The sequence below is a fragment of the Mastomys coucha genome, unplaced genomic scaffold (assembly GCF_008632895.1).
Source record: "Mastomys coucha isolate ucsf_1 unplaced genomic scaffold, UCSF_Mcou_1 pScaffold16, whole genome shotgun sequence".
In the NCBI taxonomy this organism is placed as follows: Eukaryota; Metazoa; Chordata; class Mammalia; order Rodentia; family Muridae; genus Mastomys; species Mastomys coucha.
The window spans coordinates 99,453,816-99,476,877 of record NW_022196898.1 but is presented as its reverse complement, the minus strand read 5'-3'; the positions used below and the strand labels follow the sequence as shown (position 1 = coordinate 99,476,877).

The following is a 23,062-nucleotide window of genomic DNA, read 5'->3' as shown; positions in this document are numbered from 1 at the left end:
CATAGACTATCTTGCAGTTGCAGTGGGTGGATGGGCTTGCCACCCCTTCCTTCAGAATAGAGTGCTCTATCAGTCTCAGCAGGAGCCTGTTCTTGGTTCCAAGGGGCTGGCTGCAGCAGGATGTGGCCTGATTTCTCCTAGGCTGCTGCATCAATTCATGAACATGAGCTCATGCTCTAACTCCCAGGGGGCCCAAAGTCAACCTACTACATCTCATGCATGACACAAATCCAGAGGAGGTAGTTGGACATAGAGACCGGGCGGATAACGTGGCCTCACCATCAATGCCTGGCACAGGTCTCATCATCCCAGAACGAATTTGCAGTCTCAAAGTCCTGAACCCAGTGCCCGAAGGTTGATCAATCCTGAGTTACCCGTGGCTGTCACAGGGACTGAGAACTCTGTGGTTGCACTGAGGTACTTGGCACCTGATGCACCCCCACCCCTCCAACCCCAGGCATTTAAGGTTCAGAGTCAGGTTGGCCTGCTCAGGCCTCACAGCTGTGTCTACTTCTCTCACCCCTAACACACTGAGGGACACTCCCTCAGCTGGAACATTAGTGACTCTGGTTTCTGAACTGAGAAGTTTGGAGAGCACAGCAGACCCTGCCTGCCCCCACAGAATACAAAGTTACATGTAGTCATCAGAAGCCCTTCCTATGCACAGAAGCCCCAGAAGGGAAGACAGTTAGAGGGACAGCTGACCAGTGAGCCACATCGGCAGGCACAGCAGTGGCATCACCTGTAAGGAAGACGAGAGTCTACACATCCAGCCGCCCCTGGCCTCAGGCTTAAAGGACCCAAGAGAAGCCGGTGTAGCCATGCCACCTGTTTCGGTAGCCCTTGATTTCAGTTTTCTTTTTGTTATGCTTTTGGTTTATTGTTACTTTATCTTATTTCCAAAGCTCTAATGTTTACATTATTTCTGTGATACTGTTTATGTATTTTTCCTGATCGTGTGCCCTCCTTTTGACTTTTGTTTTCTTTCGGCTTTTTCCTTAGCACTCTGATTTATTCTTTGTTTCCGTAAGCTCAGACCTCTTGTGGCACCCCCTCTCATCCCTGCTTTATTTTCTCATTCCTGTCTCAGTACTAACCTTAAATAATGCTAACCCCACCTCACAGTCAGCCTGTCCCTGTCAGTTTATGGTAGGCGGTGATGTATTACGAGGTTTTCATCTAAGTGCACCTCTGCGGCTTGTTGGGCTCCCTGTTGTTGATGTTTTAGTAATTTGTTTTTTCCTCTCTGAGAGGTGCTGGCGACCGAACCTTAAGATTAGGCTGCTCATTAAAAGCCAGAAAAAACGGATGCAGAATACAACCAACAGATGCATACCTCACAACGCAGAAACACAAGAAACACAAAAAGCAAGGCAGCATGACTCTTTAGCTAGTCAAAAGACCATAAATCTTCAACAGCTGAGTTCAAAAATACTAACTAAACTGGGTAAAATGTCAGACAAAGGATTTAAGAGCATACTTATAAGATGATCAGGGACGACACACAAGAAACATAAAAGCAGATAAATGAAGTAAGAAAATCAATCTTGAGTGTAGAAAAGAAACTCAGTCAAATTCTGCAAGAAAATAGAAGTTTTGAGAAAAAAAAAAAGGAATGTGTCAGATGCTGTGGTGCATGCTTTTTTGGAGCATTGGGGGTGGGGGGATTTATTTGGCTTATACATAAACATCACTGCTGATTTTCAAAGGAAGTCAGGACAGGAACTCAAGCAGGGCAGGAACCTGGAGGCAGGAGCTGATGCAGAGGCCATGGAAGGGTGCCACTTACTGGCTTGTTCTCCATGGCTTGCTCAGCTTGCTCTCTTATAGAACCAAAGACCACCAGCCCAGGGATGGCACCATGCACCATGGGCTGGGACCTCCTCCATCAATCACGAATTAAGAAAATGCCTTAGAGTTCGATCTCACTGAGGCGTTTTCTCAATTAAAGTTCTCTCCTTTCAGGTAAGTGTAGCTTGTGTTAGGTTGACATAAAACCAGCCAGTACAGTGTGATTTAGTTATTCTGTAGTGTAAACACAAACACACAGAAACATCAGACTGTACTGCTTAAAAATGGTGCACACTTTGAACTCCAGCACTCAGGAGGCAGAGGCAAGTGGATCTCTGTGAGTTCCAGGACAGCCAGGGCTACATAGTGAGACCAACCCAACCAACCAAACAAAAGGAAATGTTGGAAATGAAAGAGTTGGTGAATCAAAACCAAACCAAACCAACCAACCAAACCTGAATCAAACCACAGTGGACAGCATCACCAATAAAGTAAATCAAACGAAAGACCTGAAGACAAAGTCAGTGCATCTCACACCAGGGAGGAAGAAAGCTGAGCGGTAAAGCCAAAGACCCGAAGACAAAGTCAGTGCACCTCACACCAGGGAAGAAGAAAGCTGAGCAATAAAGCCCACACACTTTCAAGATGGACAAACCCGAACATCCAAGGGGTGGACAAATGAGCTGAGATAAAAACTAAAGGCATAGAAAACCTAGTCAGTGTCCAAGAAAATTCCCCAAATCTAGGGAAGTAATGACTAACCAGACTTAATAGAACCCCAAGTTGATCAGAGGAGAAAAAGCTGGAGTTAAACTGAGCCTGTACACTGTCAGGGTCAAATTTACTTTCAGGGAAATTCTGGGATTGAGATAAATGACTCAGGCTTGTGACAATACGACAGATGCCTAGAAATGGGAGCAGGGGGTGGGGAGAGGGTTTAGAGAGAGCAGTGACCTCACAGATACAGACAAGTAGTGTTTGTTGGAAAATGATCTAACTCATCTGTCTTTAGTTGAGCTGGGATCTGGGAGAACCACAGCTCTCAGTGTAGGACCTCAGGGCTGCCTTCGACTTTAGAAAAGTTCATAGTACTATCAATCAAAAGTAGCTATTTCTACTAAAATTCAGATGTGGGGCTGGTCAGATGGTTCAGCAGCTAAGACTGCTTGCCGTTTACTTCCTAGAACCCGTGGTGAGTGACTCCTAGCCACTGTGACTCCAGCTGCAGAGGCACAGTGGACTAGAACCCATGGTGAGTAACTCCCAGCCACTGTGACTCCAGCTGCAGAGGCTCTGACGCTCTCTCCTGGACACACTTATTTAAACATGCAGAGATACAATACAGCTCATGCTTATGGAAGCCTGAAGAGGCCATGGTGGCTCCTGGAACTGGAACTGCAGGCGGTTGGGAGTTGTCACGTGGGCACTGGGAGCTGACCTTGAGAGCTCTTAACCGCTGAGCCAACTCTCCAGCTCCCCCACAATAAAACAATGACTTTACTTATGTGCATGAGTGTTTTACCCAAATGTATAGATGTATACCATGTGCATGCCTGGTACCTTCAGGGGTCCTAAGAGGGAGTCAGATCCCCTGGAACTGGAGTTGTGGATAATTGTGAGCCGCCATGTGAGTGCTGGGAATTGACCATGTGAATGCTCTCTCTCTCTCTCTCTTTTTTTTTTAATATTTTATTTATTTATGTATATGTGTTACACTGTTGCTGTCTTCAGACACGTCAGAAGAGGGCATCGGATCCCATTACAGATGGTTGTGAGCCACCATGTGGTTGCTGGGAATTGAACTCAGGACCTCTGCAAGAGCAGTCGGTGCTCTTAACCGCCGAGCCATCTCTTCACCCCCCCCCTTTTTTAAAGATTTATTTATTGTTATATATAACTATACTGTAGCTGTCTTCAGACACACGAGAAGAGGGTGTCAGAAGACATTATGAGTGATTGTGAGCCACCATGTGGTTGCTGAGATTTGAACTCAGAACCTTTGGAAGAGAAGTCAGTGTTCTTAACCACTGAGCCATCTCGCCAGACTTTTTTTAAAAAAAGATTTATTTATTATTATACATAAGTACACAAGCTGTCTTCAGATTCGTCAGAAGAGGGCATCATATCTCATTATGAGTAGTTGTGAGCCACCATGAGGTCGTTAGAATTTGAACTTAGGACTTTCGGAAGAGCAGTCAGTGCTCTTACCCACTGAGCCACCTTGCCAGCCCTGTGAGTGCTCTTAATAGATGAGTTGTCTCTCAAACCCTACAAATTAAATCTTAGAAAATACAAATATAGTTCAGCAGAATGATTATAAATGAATTTAAGACACAAGTATTTAAAGATGAATTTTCTGGGTCAATGAGATGGTGTATCAGGTAAAGGTGTTGCTCACGGAGCCTGGTGCATGCACCGTGCACTTGAGGACACACACATAGACACAGAGACACACACACACCTACACACACACTACACACAATGGAGAAATAAATGTAATTTGAAAAAGAACCTTAAAAATGAATTTTCTCTTGCTCTTAGAAATTAAGACCATTATTTTAAAAATTTCATCAAAATCACCCAGTGGTCCCTTTTCAGTTTAATTAAATGTCTGTAGCAAATTTCTTTGATTGACACAAAGCCATTGTCATCATACATGATTAATAATGTGATCAGTCACCTAGGGAGTCAAAGTGTAAGGAAAGTAATTATTTGAAGAATGCCAGCTATTGTTAAATTAGGAATTTCTGTTGTTCAGGTACAATTAGCATGAAATATACTTCAGAAATGTGAGACTAATGTAACAGACAAACGAGCCTGTACTTCCCTGCGTTCTCAGCATTCTTCGCTTTTAGGAACTCTCGCTGTCTCTCTGTCTGTCTGTCTGTCTGTCTGTCTCTCTCTCTCTGTCTCTCTCTCTCTCTCTCTCTCTCTCTTTGTCTGTCTCTCTCTCTCTCTCCCTCTCCCTATCTGTCTGTCTGTCTGTCTGTCTCTGTCTCTGTCTCTGTCTCTCTCTCTTTGTCTGTCTCTGTCTCTGTCTCTCTCTCTCTCTCCCTCTCTGTCTGTCTGTCTGTCTGTCTGTCTGTCTCTCTCTCTCCCTCTCTGTCTGTCTCCCTCCCTCCTTTGGTTTTCCCACACAGGGTTTCTCTGTATACCCCTGGCTGTCCTGGAACTTGCTCTGTAGACCAGGCTGGCCTCGAACTCAGAGATCAACATGCTTCTACCTCCCGAGTGCTGGGGTTACAGGTGTGGGCCACCACACACAGCTTCACAAGTCTTTGTAGGATGAATGTACTGCAGTGGTTATAAAGTTAAGCTGTGAAGTGTGAGTTTCAACCAGCCAAGCTAACACGGAATACATGGAATACCTTGAGATGCTACCTGTAAAAAAAAAAAAAAAAACTCTATCAGATGTTGAGTCCCACGGACTGATCTAACTCAAGGACATGCTGTCGTAAGTTCCTTCTGGAAGCTTTATGGCAACCGCTAACTGCCATGTACCTACAGTGTTTTCTGATACCAATTTAAGATTTTGGACTAATTCTGTCATTTTCAGAATTTAAACATTTATCCTATTAAAAAGGTAGAAATATGTGTGAAGGCAAGTCAAATGGTAGTTCCTAAGTTGTTTTTTCCCTCAATTCCTTTTATTGCAGTTAGAAAGATGTATATATATGCACACACTAACGATGTTTCATAGTGAGGCACATATCTCTTGCTTGGGTTCCTTTCATTGGTCAGTGAAACAGTGAACACAGTGAAGAGCCCCTTCTAAGTTGAGATCAATGGAATCTGGAGTAGATTTCTATTAAAAAGAGCATTGTAGGGGCTGGAGAGATGGTTTTTTGGTTAAGAGCACTGGCTGCCCACATGGTATCTCAGCCATCTGTTACATCCAGGGGATATACCACCTTCTTCTGGCCTCCACAGGCACTACATATACGCATATACATGGTGCACAGACATACATGGAGGCAACAACACCCCCACACATGAAAACAATAGATAAAATGTTTTTTAAAACCTATAGGGCTGAGGGTGAAGCTTATAGGTAGAGCATCTACATATGCATACATATATACACATACACATACATATATGTTCACATACATATACTCATAAAGATTATAAGAAATAGGTTAATTCTTATACCTAAAACTTGTTTAAATATTTATAAACGTAATGGGAACTGTATATTAGTCAAAATTTTGTGGTGGTAGGAACATGAAAAGAACCCCAGAGTGGCCACAAGAGGTCAGCACTTAGCTGTACTATGTATGGTATTAACAAATCTTTTTTGGTAGTGCTTATAAGGGGCTGAGCAAACATGTAGGGCGGACCCCATGGCGTCTAGTTCCTGGGGAAAGTTTTTGGGAGATGTGTGCTGACGGATGCTGTTTCTGAGGCTCAGAACCCAGCGTTTAAGTAACTTCTTACGGAAGGCAGATCACAGACACCATCCTAACTTTCCACCCTAAGTTAGAAATTGCCTAAGAAAAATGTCATGGAACTCAGAGTGCTGTGTGGCAAGCTGTGAACTGTTCCTCTGGTGAGAAAAACGTATGCTCCATCTGTTGGGGACTGGGGGAGGGGTGGGACATGTCAATCACTGTGGGAGAAGAGCTGTGTGTACACACTGACTTTCCTGGTGAGGTTAGCCACAGGGGGTTTCTCACAGTGTGCCTTCACCCATCCGGATGCAGAGAGGGCTCGGTAGTAAAGTGCTTCTCTCGGAGGCGCAAGTTTTATCCACAGAGCCCGTGTGGAAATATTAGATGTGGTGGTGTGTGTTTTAAAACTTAGTGTTGGGGTAGTAGAGACAGGAGGATTCCTGGAGCTAGATTACAGTAAAGTCTAACTCTTGAGCTCCAGGCCAGTGAGAGGCCTGTACTCAAAAAGAGGTGGGTGACGTTTCAGGGGATGACATTTGAGGTTGCATTCTGGTATATATGTGTATGTATATGTATATATAATATATATCATATAGTGTGTGTGTGTGTATATATATACATATACATACATACACACATATATGCATACAGCCCCCACCAGACATTGAGAACAAAACAAAATTCCCAAACAACCCAAAATGAATGCTAGAGACGCCCAAGTGACTGGCCCTTGGGTTGGGGACAGGGAAGCAGTGACAGATGCACACCTGGTACAGTGGACAGATACCGAATGACAGATGCACACCTGGTACACTGGGCAGATACCAAAATCTATCCTAGCTCCTTGGTAAGTGAAAGTGTGTATGTTGCTTTGGGGTAGGTCATGGTCCTGCTAACATTTTTTCAGTCCTCTGATGCTAATTCATGGCTCATCAATTTTTAAACATTATCGTTGACAGCTACGACCATGTTTGAAGCTGGAAAAGACAAGAGCAACCCAGATGAGTTTGCTGTCGCGCTTGACGAGACTCTGGGAGACTTTGCCTTTCCTGATGAGTTCATGTTCGACGTATGGGGAGCCATCAGTGATGTGAAGCAAGGAAGATGACGGAGTGGCCAGTCCTCCTGCAGAGATGACCACAGTTCTTTTGCAGGCAGCCTTCTCAGGAGTCCTAGATACTGTTATGAACTCTACTTTAGCTTCATGTGTATGAGATATAGTCTTCTAAATGTAATTTTGATTTATGGATGATGTTTAATATCGTTTCTTATGTAGTGTGCTTAAGGTATACTACATAAGTATGATCCATTTTAATATTTGTTCAAAAGCCTTTAGATTTCTAAGGAATCTTTCTACATAGGTGATTTTGGTCCCTGTTTGTACTCACGGCTCTTTCCACATAAAACACTTGATTACAGCAGCTTTGTGGGTCTTTTTCTTCAACATCTTGCATATTTATGACCGTGTTTGAAGTTGTGTATTTATTGTTACATATATGTGCTTAACTGTTTACCCTGAACATGAGGTGCTTAAAGAGACCAGAGGAGGGCATCTACAGTCATCTGTGACTCTGCAACTGGGGTGACAGGCAGTTGTGACCCTCCAGGTGGTGCTAGGAAGTGAACCTGGGTCATCTTCAAAAGCAGCCAGTCTGTCTCAAGTGCTGTCTGTCTCCAGAGACCCCTTTCTTCAAAATTGTAATATAGTGAGGATTAAGATCAGGGTCTGATTTACCTCATAGCGTCTCCTTTTTGTTATATTAATTTGAACAGGATGCGTTTAGAAAATGGAAGGCAGATGATGTCTGCCGTAGGTCTAGAAGCTTGGTACTCATTTTTAAATGAACAAGAGGAGGTGTTAGGTCTGGCTCATTGTTTCCTAGGACATTCTCTGTAAAAAAAAAAAAAAAAGGGTTGATTTCTTTCTTTCTTTCTTTTTCTTTTTTCTGTTTTGTAATTGCTCTTAAAAGCAATTGGTTGAAATTGTTCTGTGTGCATGAGTGTGTGTGTGTATGTGTGTGTGTGTGTGTGTGTCTGTGTGACTGACTGTGCCTGTGTATGTGTTCGTGTGTGCAAGGTAGGAACATGACAGATAGAAGCATTTGTGTTTGATTTTGTTTTTTCAGATCTTCAAGTATTATTATTTTTTTCACCTATAGCCTCTTTCCTACTAACTCTTCTACGGGCTCCAGGCCAGTGCTTATGTTTGTAGCATTTTTACTCTAAGTATATTTGCTCAGAAAATAACTGTCAGACATGCTCTTTGCCATGTGAGTATGTGGTTTAAGCAGCAATCGTCTTTGGTCTAAGCATCAGAGGAAATGCTGTCAGGAATCTTTCCCTGGTGTATATAGAGGAGGAGGGTGGAATGGAAGAGCGCATCCGTCTGTTATTTTAGAGTCCCAGCACCCTTCCTCTGACCCTTGCTTGATTGAGAAGATTGAGAGGAAATGACAGTCTCAGCCTTCGTGGACATTTCACGGATGTAAGAGGAATGGAAATAAACGGCCCCAGCGCAGATCATTTAGTAAGGCGGAAGAGGGCGTGGCCAGGCACTCCAGTACATCTGATGGAAGATGCAGCGCCTCGGCAGTAATCAGAAATGATAACCTGGAGGGCGTGCTCCGGGAAACCAGAAGGAATGAATGTCTTTCATGCTGGGTTAATGCCTAGATAACGCCGTCCTTCTTGGCAAAACGTTACTTTTGCTGTCTCCTCAGTCACAGTAGAGCTGCGCTGTGGTTCATTTTCTTCGTTTATTAATCTGTGCCCTGCACAGGAGCTATTTGAATCCTTAACGAGAAGCACTAGCAGCCCGCAGGATACAGACCGTTTAATTCTTCTGTGCGTTATTTGAAAATAGGGTTCAGCTCAAGCTGTGGTCTGTTAGTAATTGTTCAGTGAGCTTTCTATGGAGGTTTCAAAAGTGCCTATAACTAGTAGACAGGAATGATAAAATTTCCAGATGAAGCAGGAGGCCCATGGAAACATTATATCTTAAACAATAGCAAAGATGTAAATTTTTGCTCATTAGATGCTAGATTTGAAATGTTTATTGTGTATTTTTGTCATCATTATGATTTTTTGATGTGTGTATGTTTGTGTGAGAGTGTATGTATGAGAGTTTATGAGTGTGTGTCAGTATGTGTGAGTGTGAGTGTGTATGAGTTAGAGAATTTCTTTGGGGCTGTATCCATTTCTCCTTTGGAGGTCTTCAGGAAGACTAGAACTCAGTTTCCCTGTGTCTTACAGAAAATCACTGTCATGGTGAACTTTGAACTTGGGTATGCCAGGCGCGCCAGTGTCTGGGAACAGCATCATCAGTTCTTGTCTGCTAGGATTTGGAGGCCACCTTTTGTTATCAAGGGTGTTACCGGGAGCTGCATACCCCGAGAACATCCCGTCTGAGAAGTTCTCTTGCCTGTACGGGGAGACTGATAATGAGGTCAGTTCCCCAGGTCATTTCATCTCCACCCCTGCGGAGACACCTGTGAGCTTTGCACCCTTCGACACTGCACAGTGCAGAGTTATTTAGAGCAGCTATATATATGTGGGTACTTATTTTTTTTTTGCTGTACTTTTGAATGCTTTCATTTCCTCTTGTGTAGTTTGAGGATGGTGGTGGTGGTGGTAGTGGTGTGTGTGTGTGTGTATGTGTATTTGTGTGGACACGTGCATGTGTTAGTACTGGCTCCTGTGGAGGCCAGAGGTTGACATCTGTGTCTTCCTCAATTGCTCTCTAGCTCAGTTTTTTGAGACAGGTTTCTCACTGAACTCGTGACTCATTGATTTGGTTAGGCTGGCTGACTGGTGAGCTCCAGGGATTTGTCTTCCCAGCACAGGGATTGCAGACACACACACTACACCCGGAGTTTACTCGGGAGCTATGGATTAGAACCCAGGTCCCCATGCTTTCATAGCAAGCATTTACCCTGAGCCATCTCCCCATTAGATTTTAATGTTATTTGAATAAATATGACAGGAATATTGTAATTATTCAGGCCTTCATTTTTTAAAACATAATACTGGCATTTTTTTTTTTTTTTTGCAGTTGTATCTAACTTGTAGCCCATGGGCTATATGCAGCCAAGGATACAAGGATACTGTGAGTGCAGCTCAATACAAAATTGCAAACTTAAACATTATCCCAATTATTGGTGTGTGTGGTGGTTTGAATAGGACTGGTCCTCATAGACACATTGTTTGAATGCTTGGCCCACAGGGAGTGGCATGATTAAGAAGTGTGACCTTGTTGGAGGAAATGTGTCACTGTGGGGGTGGGCTTTGAGGTCTCATATGCTCAAGCTGTATCCAGTGTGGCAGTCTCCTTCTGCTGCCTTTGGATCAAGATGTAGAACTCTCAGCTCCTTCTCCAGCACCAGGTCTGCCTGCATGCTGCCATGCTTCCCACCGTGCTGATAAAGCACTGACCCTCTGAAATGGTAAGCCAGCCCTGAGTAAATGTTTTCCTCTATAACAGTTGCCATGGTCATGGAGTCTCTTCACAGTCACAAAACCCTAACTAAGACAATGAAGAATGTCAACAAGTATTTGGTCAGCCACCTCAGGTAAGCCTTAGCAACCCTTTGATTTAAAATCACCACGTTTTAAATATTAAAAAAAAATAGGTTGTGGGAAATTACGTCACTTGCTCAAGGGCACACATGTCGCTAGTGGCACATTCAGAACTTGAACACGGTGGAGACAAACCCTCAGCTCTCCGCAAAACTAATTCTGTTAACGTTTTATGGGAACAATGTAAAGTGTACACATCACTCAACCAAGGAAAGTTGTATAGGGAATGAGAGTCCAGAAAGCAAGGCTGTGCATTCAGCCAATGGCTCTCACTACCTGAACTAAGAGCAGCCTCCTCCAGGCCAGGCTAACCAGAAGTAGATTTAGATGGCTAAATGATGGATTTTAGGATGGGAAGGTACTTGGTTCGTTAGGTTAGGAAACTGAAATTCGTAATAATTATGCTTGGAGTTTGTATTTACAGTGCAGTCATTGCTGCAGCATGTTCTTCTGAGAATGACTTCTTTTTTTTTTTTTTTTTAAAGAAATCAAAGGTTGGGACCATTTCTTGGCAAGTAAGAACTGGCTTTACAAATCTTACAATGCCTTTTCTGGTTAAAGTAATCTCATGGTTTAATTGATTTGATTTCAGCTGTGAGTATTTTGTTGTTTGGACTTAATGAACAAGGTATTTGATTTTTTTTTTCAGTTATCTCATAAGGAATATTTGAAAAGCTGTCATCAATACTAAACTCCAAATAAAACTACCTTTAATTGTACTGAGAAAAACCAAAAAGTTTCTCCTCCAGAGGCGATGGAGTGTTCCACTCGTTAGGGGGTGTACTCAGTGGATCCCACTTTACCTGAGGTCCAGGGTGGTTCTAGAATGGGAAGGCAGCTGGGGCGGGCTCCGTGGCATTAACCGGCCGTTCTAAACTTCTATGGACTAGGACCACATCCATCCTTTAGTTTTCTTGATTAAACATCACGGATCAGTAGGGATTAGTCTTTTAAAGTGAATTAATTCAGAGCTTGAGAGAAGGCTCAACAGGTAAGAGCACTGAATGCTCTTTCAGAGTGCCTGGGTTTGATTCCACATGGTGGATCACGACCCTATGCAACTCCAGTTGTTGGGCATCTGACGCCCTCTTCTGATCTCGGTGGGCACATAAGAGCATGCAGGCAAAACACTTGTAATAATAAAACTTTAAAGCGAATTAACTGTCATAATGATATAATAATATTAATAATAATAATAACAAGTTAAATATTATTAGATGTAGTAAAAGAAAGTGAAAGTAAATTAACTGTCATAGTGATATAATAATAATAATAAAAATATCAAATTAAATTTTATTAGATGTAGTAATAGAAAGTGAAAGTGAATGAACTGTCTTCCTGATAGACTCATCCAGGTGAGCCAATACTCATTTCATGGCCCGGGTGGGCCAACCCTGGTTTTTGTTTCCTACCTCGTCTGACCAGTAGGTGGCACTGCCTGCACGGGCTGCCACCTGGAAGCCGCCTTTCTCTTGCATGACTCTGGGTCGGCTTGTCAGGTGTTTGGTGTAGTCTCCCTTCTGGGTTGTCTAGTCTGATTGTTAAGCACAGCCAGCTGACAGCTAGAGTGTCTCTGCTACTCAGCTACCGTTCTGAGCCTCGGGGATTGCACTTGGTGGTCTCTGAGCGTATTGAGGCTGATGACAAATTCTACCAAAATCAGCCCAGGTTCCACTAACCCGGAGAGGCTCTGACCGGTGGAGTGCTGCCGGAATGATTGTGCTTAGTATCCTGTGAAAATTATAGACGACTTCATACCAAGCAGAAAATTAAACAGGCGCATTAAAAAATGTTAAAGCTTAATTCGTGGCTGCAAAACTTTTAAATGAGTTTTGGGCAAACAGGAAATTGTGAATTAAATGGTTCTTTGCTTGAATAAGCAAGCCCAGCTTCTTTGCATCTAATGATCAACACTCTGTAGCTCATGAAAAGGCTTTTATCTTTATTATGATAGAATTCTGTCTGGAGGTTGATTCAGGTTTTACTGTTCTAACTGCGGTCAGTTGAGTTTCTTATTCTCTGTGGCATTTTTCATATTTAAGTAATTTACCAATGCTTTGAGCTAGAACACTGTTTTATCTTGGGAATCTCCCTTTCCATGAATTATGTTTTAATTCTATTGCCTCCTGATGCTGCTGCTAACTCTGGTTAAATGTGCCATTTGTTATAAACACGAATTTCATTTATTTTTCTTTTCTTAGACGCATATGTAGCCTTGGCACCTTTGGTTAATTAGTGAATAATTAATTTTTATGTTCACATGTAGGATGCGTGTGTTGCGTGGTCACGAGTCACTGTGTGCATGTGAAGGTTGGGGAGAACTGTGGCGAGTTGGTCTTCACTTCTCTTCACTTCTCCTCTGTTCTGAGTCAGGGTCTCTTGTTGCTTTTGGCTGCTGTACTCTGTGCTTCAAGTTGGCTGGCCCTTGAGCCTCTGGCCGATTTGCCGTCTTCACCTTTGTGTCTCACTGTGAGAGAGCAGGTATTGCAGAAGTGTGTGGCTGAATCTAGTGTTTTCCGTGGGTTTCGGGGTGGAACTCAGGTTCTTAGGCTGGGCAGCAAGCACCTTCACCTAACCATAGAGCCACCTCCTCTACTTAGGCTGGGCACCTTCACCTAACCATAGAGCCACCTCCTCTACTTAGGCTGGGCACCTTCACCTAACCATAGAGCCACCTCCTCTACTTAGGCTGGGCACCTTCACCTAACCATAGAGCCACCTCCTCTACTCAGGCTGGGCACCTTCACCTAACCATAGAGCCACCTCCTCTACTTGAAAGTTTTAAAAGTGGCTTTTGCCCTAGTTTCCTAAAATCAAAACAACAGGGAACTTGTACTTTATTGGGTACACTTGTGCCTTCATGGTCCAGGATACACAGGGGTGATTGCTGTGGGATGGTGTCTGTGGCAGGTGGAGTTGCTTAGGAGAGAGCAGCAGGATCATGAATCAACTCCTTCAAAGCAGAGGTCTGCTCTGGAAGGAAGGGTCATTTACCCATGGTGTGCACATACGTGTGTGTGTGTGTGTGTGTGTGTGTGTGTGTGTGTGTGTGTGCGCGCGCGCGCGCGCGCACATGCATGCATTTCACAAACTGGTCATGGTATCCCACATCCACGGGAGGCAGAAGCCGAAGGATAAGTGTCTACCATGCCTCAGGAGAAGCCCTTCCCTGAGCAGCACTCTTTGATTTTTTTCATATTTAATTTTTAAAAAAACTATTTATGTGTTTGCATCCCAAATGCTGCCCCCTCCTGGTCCCCCATTCCCAAGCCCCCTCCTTTTCGCCTCTGAGATGGTGCCCCCCCACCCCATATCCCTCCATTCTAGTGCATCAACTCTCTGCAGGGTTAGGCACGTCCTCTCCCACTGAGGCCAAACAAGGCAGCCCTCTGCTGCATATGTGTCTGGGGCCTCAGACCAACCCATGTGTGCTCTTCGGTTGTTAGTTCATTCTCTGGGAACTCCTAGGGGTCCAGGTTAGCTGGTCTACCTGTGGGGTTGCCATTGACTTCAGGACCTTCAGTCTTTCCCCTAACTCTTCCACAGTGGTCCCTGACGTCTGTCCAACATTTAGCTGTGGGTATCTGCATCTATCTCAGTCAGCTGCTGGTAGAGCCTCTCAGAGGACAGTGATGCTAGGCTCCTGTCTGCAACCACAGCACAGCATCACTAATAGGAGCAGGGATTGGTGCCTGCCCATCGGATGGGTCTCAAGTTGGGTTGGTCACTGGGCAGCCATTCCTTCAGTCTCCCTGAGCAGTAAGTACTCTTGTGTCTAGTTGATAGGATTATATAACTTCCAGCATTTAGTCTTTCGCTCCAGGAGTGGATCCATGGATCATTTGGTGTCTTAGGGTTTTACTGCTGTGAACAGACACCATGCACAATGCAAGTCTTACAAAGGACATTTAATTGGGGCTGGCTTACAGGTTCAGAGGTTCATCAAGGACAAAGCATGGCAGCATCTAGGCAGGCATGGTTCAGGCCGAGCTGAGCATTCTACATCTTCATCTGAAGACTGCTAGCAGAATATTGGTTTCTAGGAAGCTAGGACAAAGGTCTTTAAGCCCAAATCCACAGTGACACACCTACTCCAACAGGCCACACCTCCAAATAGTGTTAGTCCTTGGGCTGAGCACACACAAACCACCACAACCAGGCATTAAGCTATTGTCAGAGTCACTGACATTGCGGATTTTTGGTTCGCTTTTGACACCACTGTTTTCTCTGTCCTCCCTGTTTATTAGTACGCCAGCCTCTTCCTTTTAACTGAAACCAAATTTCCCAACAGAATGTTGCATAGGGTTCTTAGTAGCCTGCCAGGAGCTGTGTTTTCTTGATTGACAGTCACAGAGATCTATATGATTCACTTTCTACGGATCTGGAATATTCTGACAACCTTTTAAGGGCATGCACTGGCTAGTTTTGTGTCAGCGTGACACAAGTCAGAGTCATCAGAGAGGGGGTAGCCTTTTGAGAAGACGTCTATGTAACCGGCCGGCTGTAGGCAAGCCTGCAGGGTACTTTCTTAATCTGTGGTTGGTGTGGGAGAGCTCAGGCCTCCTGGGTTGTACCACTCTGGGCTGGTGGTTGGGGGTTCTATAAGAAAGCAGCTGAGCAAGTCATGAAGAGCAAGCCTGTAAGCAGCACCCCTCCATGGCCTCTGCATCAGCTCCTGCCTCCAGGGTCCTGCCCTGTATGTGGAGTCCAAAGGTTGATGTCAGGTGTCTCTCTTATGTTCCCACTGAACCTAGAGCTCACTGATTCACGGAGATCACCTGGTCAGAGAACCCAAGGGCTCCTCCTAGCATCAGCTTACATGGGTTTTGGAGTTCACTTCTTACATAGCAAGCTACATGCATGTTAGCGTTGCTGACTGAATGCTCACCAGAGAAATCTCCTTTTAGAGCATGAAATAAGCTTTCATGATCCTTCTTGAGTGGTTGTAGGAACTGCGTACCATGCCTCTGTCTCTGAATGCTGTCCTTGGTTCTGTGTGGTGGATACTCCCCATCTGGGTCTCAGGGAGAGAGCCATCCATTGAGCTTTTTATTCAGTTACGTCTTTTGTTTTTCCAAGAAAATATATATATTTTTTCATACACAAATTGTGGTTCACTTAATTGTATATGGTCAGCTTCATTGTGGCAGAGCATCTCAGCACACAGACTTCAGACAGGTCACTAAGTCCTTCGTTAGCAGACAAGAGGAGCAAGGAGCTTTCACCTTGCTATTGCTCGAGGTAACTATCTTCCCAATAAATTACATATCTACTTTCCAAACGGGGCTCTTCAAGCAAGGCTGAGCTAGAGTAATATTTCCCTTTATTTACTCCAAAATGGAATGCTTATTCTCTCTTCATTCTTTCAGTCACGGACTTTTAATTAGCATAAGCTCACCCGTGTAGTTGAACAGCTGAGCCAGGGCCTCCGTCAGGGTTAAAATAGGTTTTTTTATTTTTGTATTAAAAAGTGTAGATAATGTAATTCTTTTCTGTCTGTTTTTGGGGGGGGTTGAGTTTCTTTGTGAAGCACTGGCTGTCCTGTAACTTGCTCTGTAGACCAGGCTATCCTCAAACTCAGAGATTTGCCTGTCTCTGCCTCCTGAGTGTTTGGATTAAAGGGTGCACCAGCACCGCCTGGCATTATAATGTTTTACTTGTTGTTCATTTTTAATTTGTTTTGAGGCGGAGTCTCGCTATGTAGTTCTGGCTGTCTTTGAATACACTAAGTAGACTAGACTGGCCTTGAACTTGTAGAGCTCTATCTGCCTCTGCCTCCTAAGTGCTGGGATTGTAAGAACACACAGCTAAGCCTGTCCTAGATACCTGTTTTCTAGTGTTTCATGCACTGAGAAATTTATTCTGCTATAGACCTCTTGACTGTAAGATATGATGGCAGCCACGTAAACAAAACATCGTCATGGTATTTAATATATGACAGAACAACCCTGGGTGCAGAACTTCATTTTGATAAGAAAGTGTAGCATGTAGAAGATTTTCAGTTTTGGAAAACTGGGATTTCCTGAGTCTATGGCTCTTGCAACACATTAGAAAAAGCTTCCCTCCCCCATTTTAAAGCCAGATTAATTTTTTGGCTTAGAGTTTTCATCATCTGTAACAGTTGAAATATGTATGCAAACACATCACACACATTAAGTTGAAGAATGGCAGAGACAGATGACTCAGAATGGACAAGAACATGGCAGCATCCTTACGGAGACGAGCTGAGTCATTCCGACTTGGATACTGGATTAGCTCGCCCTCCAGGCTGGGTAAGTCACCCACCTTCCAGTACCCTACTGTCATTTCTGAAGGCCTTGCTGTCAGGGCTGTGTTTTGATAAGACATTTATAGCACAGTGCAGTAAACATTTGACCAATGTATTTTATTGTGTGTGTGTGTTGTGCGTGTGTATAGTGCATGTGTGTGTGTTTGTAGATGTATGTTCATGTGTGTGTTGCTGTGCCTATGCAGTGAATGTAGTTGTGTGTGGAGGTCAGAGTGTGATGGCCAGTGTTGACTGCCTTCTGTTTTGCTTGTTTATTTATTTAGGGATAAAGTTTCTCTCTGAGCCTAGAACTCATCAGTTGGCTAGACTGGCTGGTCAGTGAGACTGGAGAATCCATGTGTTTCTGGTCCTCCTTTACCCAGCTCTAATGTTACAGGCACAGGCTGATGCACTTGGATTTATGTGTGAGCTGGAGATCCAGACTCGGGTCCTCAGCGTGCAGCATGCTCTTTACTAACAGTCCTCAACAAATTTATTTATTACTGCGGTTAATAAAGTTCCAGGCAGACCCCGAGTTTTCAAGGGCTGGCAGATTGGCTTATGAATAGTGGTGGCTAGCAGGATGTTCCGAATGCGTTATCTCTTGCTTTCATTTATATAATTCAGGATTATTTTGAAAACTAGAACTTACTCAGATTGGTCCAACATGAATAGAAAAATGAAATAGCTCAAGAGCTGTGGGAGACTTCATTACAGAATTTGTTTTTTTTTTTTTTTTTTTTTTTTTTTTTTTTTTTTTTTTTTTTTTTTTTTTGGTTTTTTTCGAGACAGGGTTTCTCTGTATAGCTCTGGCTGTCCTGGAACTCACTCTGTAGACCAGGCTGGCCTCGAACTCAGAAATCCGCCTGCCTCTGCCTCCCAAGTGCTGGGATTAAAGGCGTGCGCCACCACCGCCCGGCTCAGAATTTGTATTTTGGAAAAAGATGATCCATGCTTTATAGAAACACTTGCAGAGCATGGAGGCAGTGTACTAAGATTTTACCAGTTAAATACTTAATGTAGCAGGGCGTTGATATAATAATAAAATTATTACATTTATTTTATCCCCCAGTGTGTGTGTGTGCGTGTGTGTAGCCTCAGCTGCTGTGTGTTCACAGTTGCAATGGCCCTGTTATGTCCAGAAGACAGCATTTATAGTACTTGTCCTCTTTCTCCAGCTTTTAGGTCTGAGCACCCAACAGTCACTCAGTCTCAGCACTTGACCAGCACCCGACAGTCACTCAGTCTCAGCACTTGACCAGCACCCAACAGTCACTCAGTCTCAGCACTTGACCAGCACCCAACAGTCACTCAGTCTCTCTCAGCACTTGACCAGCACCCGACAGTTACTCAGTCTCTCTCAGCACTTGACCAGTACCCGACAGTTACTCAGTCTCTCTCAGCACTTGACCAGTACCCGACAGTCACTCAGTCTCAGCACTTGACCAGCACCCGACAGTCACTCAGTCTCAGCACTTGACCAGCACCCGACAGTCACTTAGTCTCAGCACTTGACCAGAGCAGCACTGGTCAGTCTTATAAACACAAATATTTAGAAGCCAGTTTTACTGCGTTTACTTAGCACAACACTAGTAGTGTCTTCTCTCCTAGGGCCTGTGACTACCTGCCACACAATGCATGCTCACTGGCCAATAGTGGCAAAGCTGTTTTGTGGGTAACTAAACACTTCAGTGCCGGGAGCTAAGCCCCAGGTTGGGTCCTCTCTGAGGCAGTTGAGAGGGAAGAGCATTGGTGGGTAAGACTTGGTCTTGAGAGAAATTAAGGTTGCTTTTTATAATATAATGTTTACCTGTCTTGAGTCTAAGTTACTCTGCAGGTCTGCAGGTCTCTGGTGAATGAACACCCTAATGCAAAACAGTGCACTGGGGGCAGAGGGAGTTAAGGAAAGGATTAATGCTAGGCCTCCTGGAAGCCTCTCCTCTCACTGGACAGGCAAGAGGAAGGCTTGGAGCACTAGGACTTTTATTGAACCAGGAGTTGAGAGTCAAGGAAAAAACTTTTACATAAGCAAACACACATACATTCATAAATATTCACTCATACATTCCTTCTCACACTCTTGTCGGGCCTGGCTACTTATTTTGCACGTGCATACTTATGCCCGCACACCTATACTTATGTATGTAATATGGAGCAAAGCCCGAGCGCCAGAACAGGAAGGACTCACTCATTCCAGATGAAAAATAGTTTCAACTTTTATTGCATAGAGAAAGAAAAAGTTTCTACCTTTTTATCACTAAATGAAGGAAACCCCAATCTGTAAGAAAAAGCCCTGTCCCTGTCTGTCTTGACTAATTAATTCTGCTCTTTCCTTCTGCCTCCTTAGTGTCGTTCCTAGTTTTTTTGTACCTTTGCAGGAGAAAGGATCACGTGGTACCCCAAAAGTTCAGACAGAAATTCATATCATAAATTGAACAAGAAGTCACAACAGAGATGTTTACATGTGTTTCTATTAAGAGTAGTTATCTCACCAGACAGTCGTTATCTGTCACCAGCTCCTGACAGGTTCATTGAGAGTCTAAAACTATAATTTTTATGTCTAAGTTAACATTGAAGTTTTGTATTGATAAACCCAGTCAATAGATTATCTTCTGTCCTTGCACTTACAATAAGTCATTCATTCCTTTTATAACCTTTACTTAATGGTTTTATGGCCTAAAGGAATTGTAGCTCTATATGCCTGCTTGTAATTGTAAATCTAGTGCAACTAGCTTGTGAGCAGAGTTCTAATAGTATAAATTTAGGAATTCTTATAGAATCCTCATTAGGAATTAAGAAATCATCTACTTGTCTATATAGCATGACTATAAGACAGTACATCTTCATTGATCTGCAGAAATCTGCCCAGTAGGGTGGGCTAATGCCCGGGATTATTATAATTAATTTAATAATGACAGGAAAGGCATATCAATAGCAAGGCTCAATCCTGAGTCCTTGGTCCCTCAGGCCATCCCTCCAAGGGCTCATTCATTGCAGTTCCACAGTGGAACCATCTCTGGAAAAACACCTGCTATAGCCTAGATTGCTTCTGAGACTTTTGATTGAATTTGAGGCTTACTCCATTTTGTAGTATAAGCCTAAGTATTTAAACTTTTACATTTTCAAGATGTTTTGCTGATGGGATCATATTAAATATTTTTATAAGATTTCAAAATACATTTCATAAAATAGGACATTTTAATAAAAGCTCAAATATGGAAAAGTTGAAGGCAAAAATTAAGTCATGATTTTGCCACTATAATAGAACTACAACTATTATTTTGATGTGTATATTTCCTCTTTCCTTTTCTGTAAAATCAGAATTATGTTCTAGTAGTGTTTTTCTTCTTTTTATCTATCATAACTATGTAGTTCAGATATATCCACATTTCATATTCTTCTATATTTTTTAAATGGCTGCAAATGTTGCCCTTGTATAATCTATTATCATTTACTTAGCCAAACCTCTATTATTAGATAGTTCAATCTGTGTTTAAATACATACAATTTAGATAATTCTAGAAAATTAAGTTTATATAGATGACAATTGTTTTGCTTATCTCAGAAATGTAAGTGATAAATTTTTAGAGAATTTAACCTTTCTTCACAATATTTTTATTAATGATTTGGGAATTTTACATCATGAACCTCTAATACACTCACTTCTCAGTCCTCCCTGGTCCAACCCCCATGCCCCTTGCAAACCCACACTCAAAAAAAAAAAAAAAAAAAAAAAAAAAAAAAAAAGAAAAAAGAAAAAAAGACGAATAAAAAGAAAAAAGAAAGACATAAAAACCAAAACAACAGTAGCAACAAAAACAAGTCCAATTTGTGTTGGCCATATACTCTCTCGAGCATGGTCAAACTCCCTGTGGTCAGCCCGAGTCCTTCCCCATCCACACTCCCACCAGAAGCCATCAACTGTGAAGAGCTGTCCTCCAGCATCCTATCACAGAGTTCTCTTTGACGCCTTTCTGTCTAGGCTGTTACTCTTCTGGGGGTGGGGTGGGTTAGACTGGGGTGGGGGTAGGAGTTGTCACAGTCCTATGTCCCTTTTTCTCATCAGTGAGTCTGCAGTCACTGAAGCTTCCTTGTCCTTTACAGTCTGCAGGGACATGCATCACGGACCTACACATGGTTTCTGGTGACAGCATGGCCCATGGATGTCTACATGGTCTCTGGCTTCAGCACAAGCTATGCACCTCCACATGGTCTCTGGTGGCTGTACAGACCACGGACATCTACACAGCCCTCTGCCATTGCACGGGCCATAGACATCAACATGGCTTTAGGCTGCAGCACAGACCACAGTCATCTGTATGACTTTCGTTGGTAACAGGGGCGTGGACATCACAGATCTGGCTGCAGTAGGAACCCATGCAGACATGGCCCTGGGCAGCAGCATGGACCCAGACATCCCCATGGCTTCAGGTGGCAGGGCAGGCCACTCAGATCAATATGGCCCCTGTGGCAGCGCTGCTCACACACAGCACACCAGCATGACCTCAGACAGTGGCCCAGACTAAGGTCAAGAGACTACAACGTTTAAAGCAGATCATACATTAGTTCCCAGAAAGCTTCTTGGGGGCTGCTTTGGTATTATACTGCTGGGACATTATACATTACAGACTCTTCTTGCAGGAAAAGATGGGACATCTTTGAACGTGAGCTGCTTAGACCCACAGAGGAATGAATGTTAGCATAAAATAGCTGTCTCTCTCCGCATCAGCAGATGATCACACCAGTAGGCAGAGGGCCCAGTAGAAGCAAGGCACTTGTGTGGGACAGTGATTTTTCACTCTTTTAGAGAGAAGAAGTAAGTGCCACATTTAATTCAATTAAAAAAGAAAGATCTTCCTGAATAACATTTCATCTTTCATTTTCTTGGGTTTTGGTAAGCTGTTAAAAGAAAAATTAAGGCATTTAAAAGTTCTTTTTAGACAGTGTCTCCTTAGGTAGCCCAGGCTGCCCTGTAGTCCACTTCTCTTGCCTCTTAGGTAGCCCAGGCTGCCCTGTAGTCTACTTCTCTTGCCTCTTAGGTAGCCCAGGCTGCCCTGTAGTCCACTTCTCTTGCCTCTTAGGTAGCCCAGGCTGCCCTGCAGTCCACTTCTCTTGCCTCTTAGGTAGCCCAGGCTGCCCTGTAGTCCACTTCTCTTGCCTCTTAGGTAGCCCAGGCTGCCCTGTAGCCCACTTCTCTTGCCTCTTAGGTAGCCCAGGCTGCCCTGTAGTCCACTTCTTTTGCCTCTGTTGCCTGAGTGCTAAAGCTCGAGTGTTTTTCTCCACACCCAGCTTGGCAAGCATTTTTTTTTTTTTTTTTATATCCTACTAGTGTGAAGTATAATTCCATCAGCCCAGGAAACAGCTAACAGAGCAGTTAAAGGACTCAGGAAGGTTGTGAGTCTATGTTGGAAACTAAGGCAGTGCCACAATTCTCTATACCTGTAAAAGTCTTAGATTTTGTTAAACCTAGTATCTATAAAGACAATTTGTGTTCAGTAAATATATAAAAATTGCCAGCAACGCCAAAGACGCCACCCTCAGTTTAACAAGAAATGAATTAAGTAATCTAAACATCCATGAGCGCTGGTTTTTCTTGTTTTGTCAGCTCAACACAAATCCAGAAATATCTGGGATCTTAACTGAGAAAATACCGTCATACGATTGGCCTGCGTGCATTTTTTGAATAGATTGATGTGGGAGGAGCCAGCTCGCTGTGGGCGGGGCTCCCCCTGGGCGGGTGGTCACGGGCTTTATGAGAAAGCAGGCTAAGCAAGCTATGAGGAACAAGCCAGTAACCAGCAGCTTTCCATGGGGTCTGCACCGGCTGCAGGTCCCTGTCTTGAGTTCCTGCCCTGACTTCTAGGGATGATGAACCATGCGGGAGTGTAAGTGAAATAAACCATTTCCGCCCCAAGTTGCTTTTGTTGATGGTGTTTGTTCACAGCACAGAAACTCAAGAAAGAGTATTTGAAAGAGTATCCTCTGATCGCATGAGTAAGAGTGGCTGCAAATGTTCCTAGGTTGACATCTGGTCCCA

At 43.5% G+C, this 23,062-nt stretch overlaps 1 protein-coding gene across 1 annotated transcript in view; it reads left to right on the top strand.

Moving 5' to 3' along the window:
• Gipc2 (GIPC PDZ domain containing family member 2) overlaps positions 1-7,603 on the top strand; it is an 80,017-nt gene extending 72,414 nt beyond the window's left edge. The window contains exon 7 of the mRNA XM_031375873.1: positions 7,142-7,603. Within this exon, the coding sequence (XP_031231733.1) occupies positions 7,142-7,290 (149 nt within the window). The 3' untranslated portion in view covers positions 7,291-7,603. The remainder of the gene's footprint in view (positions 1-7,141) is intronic.
• Positions 7,604-23,062: the final 15,459 nt, after the last annotated feature.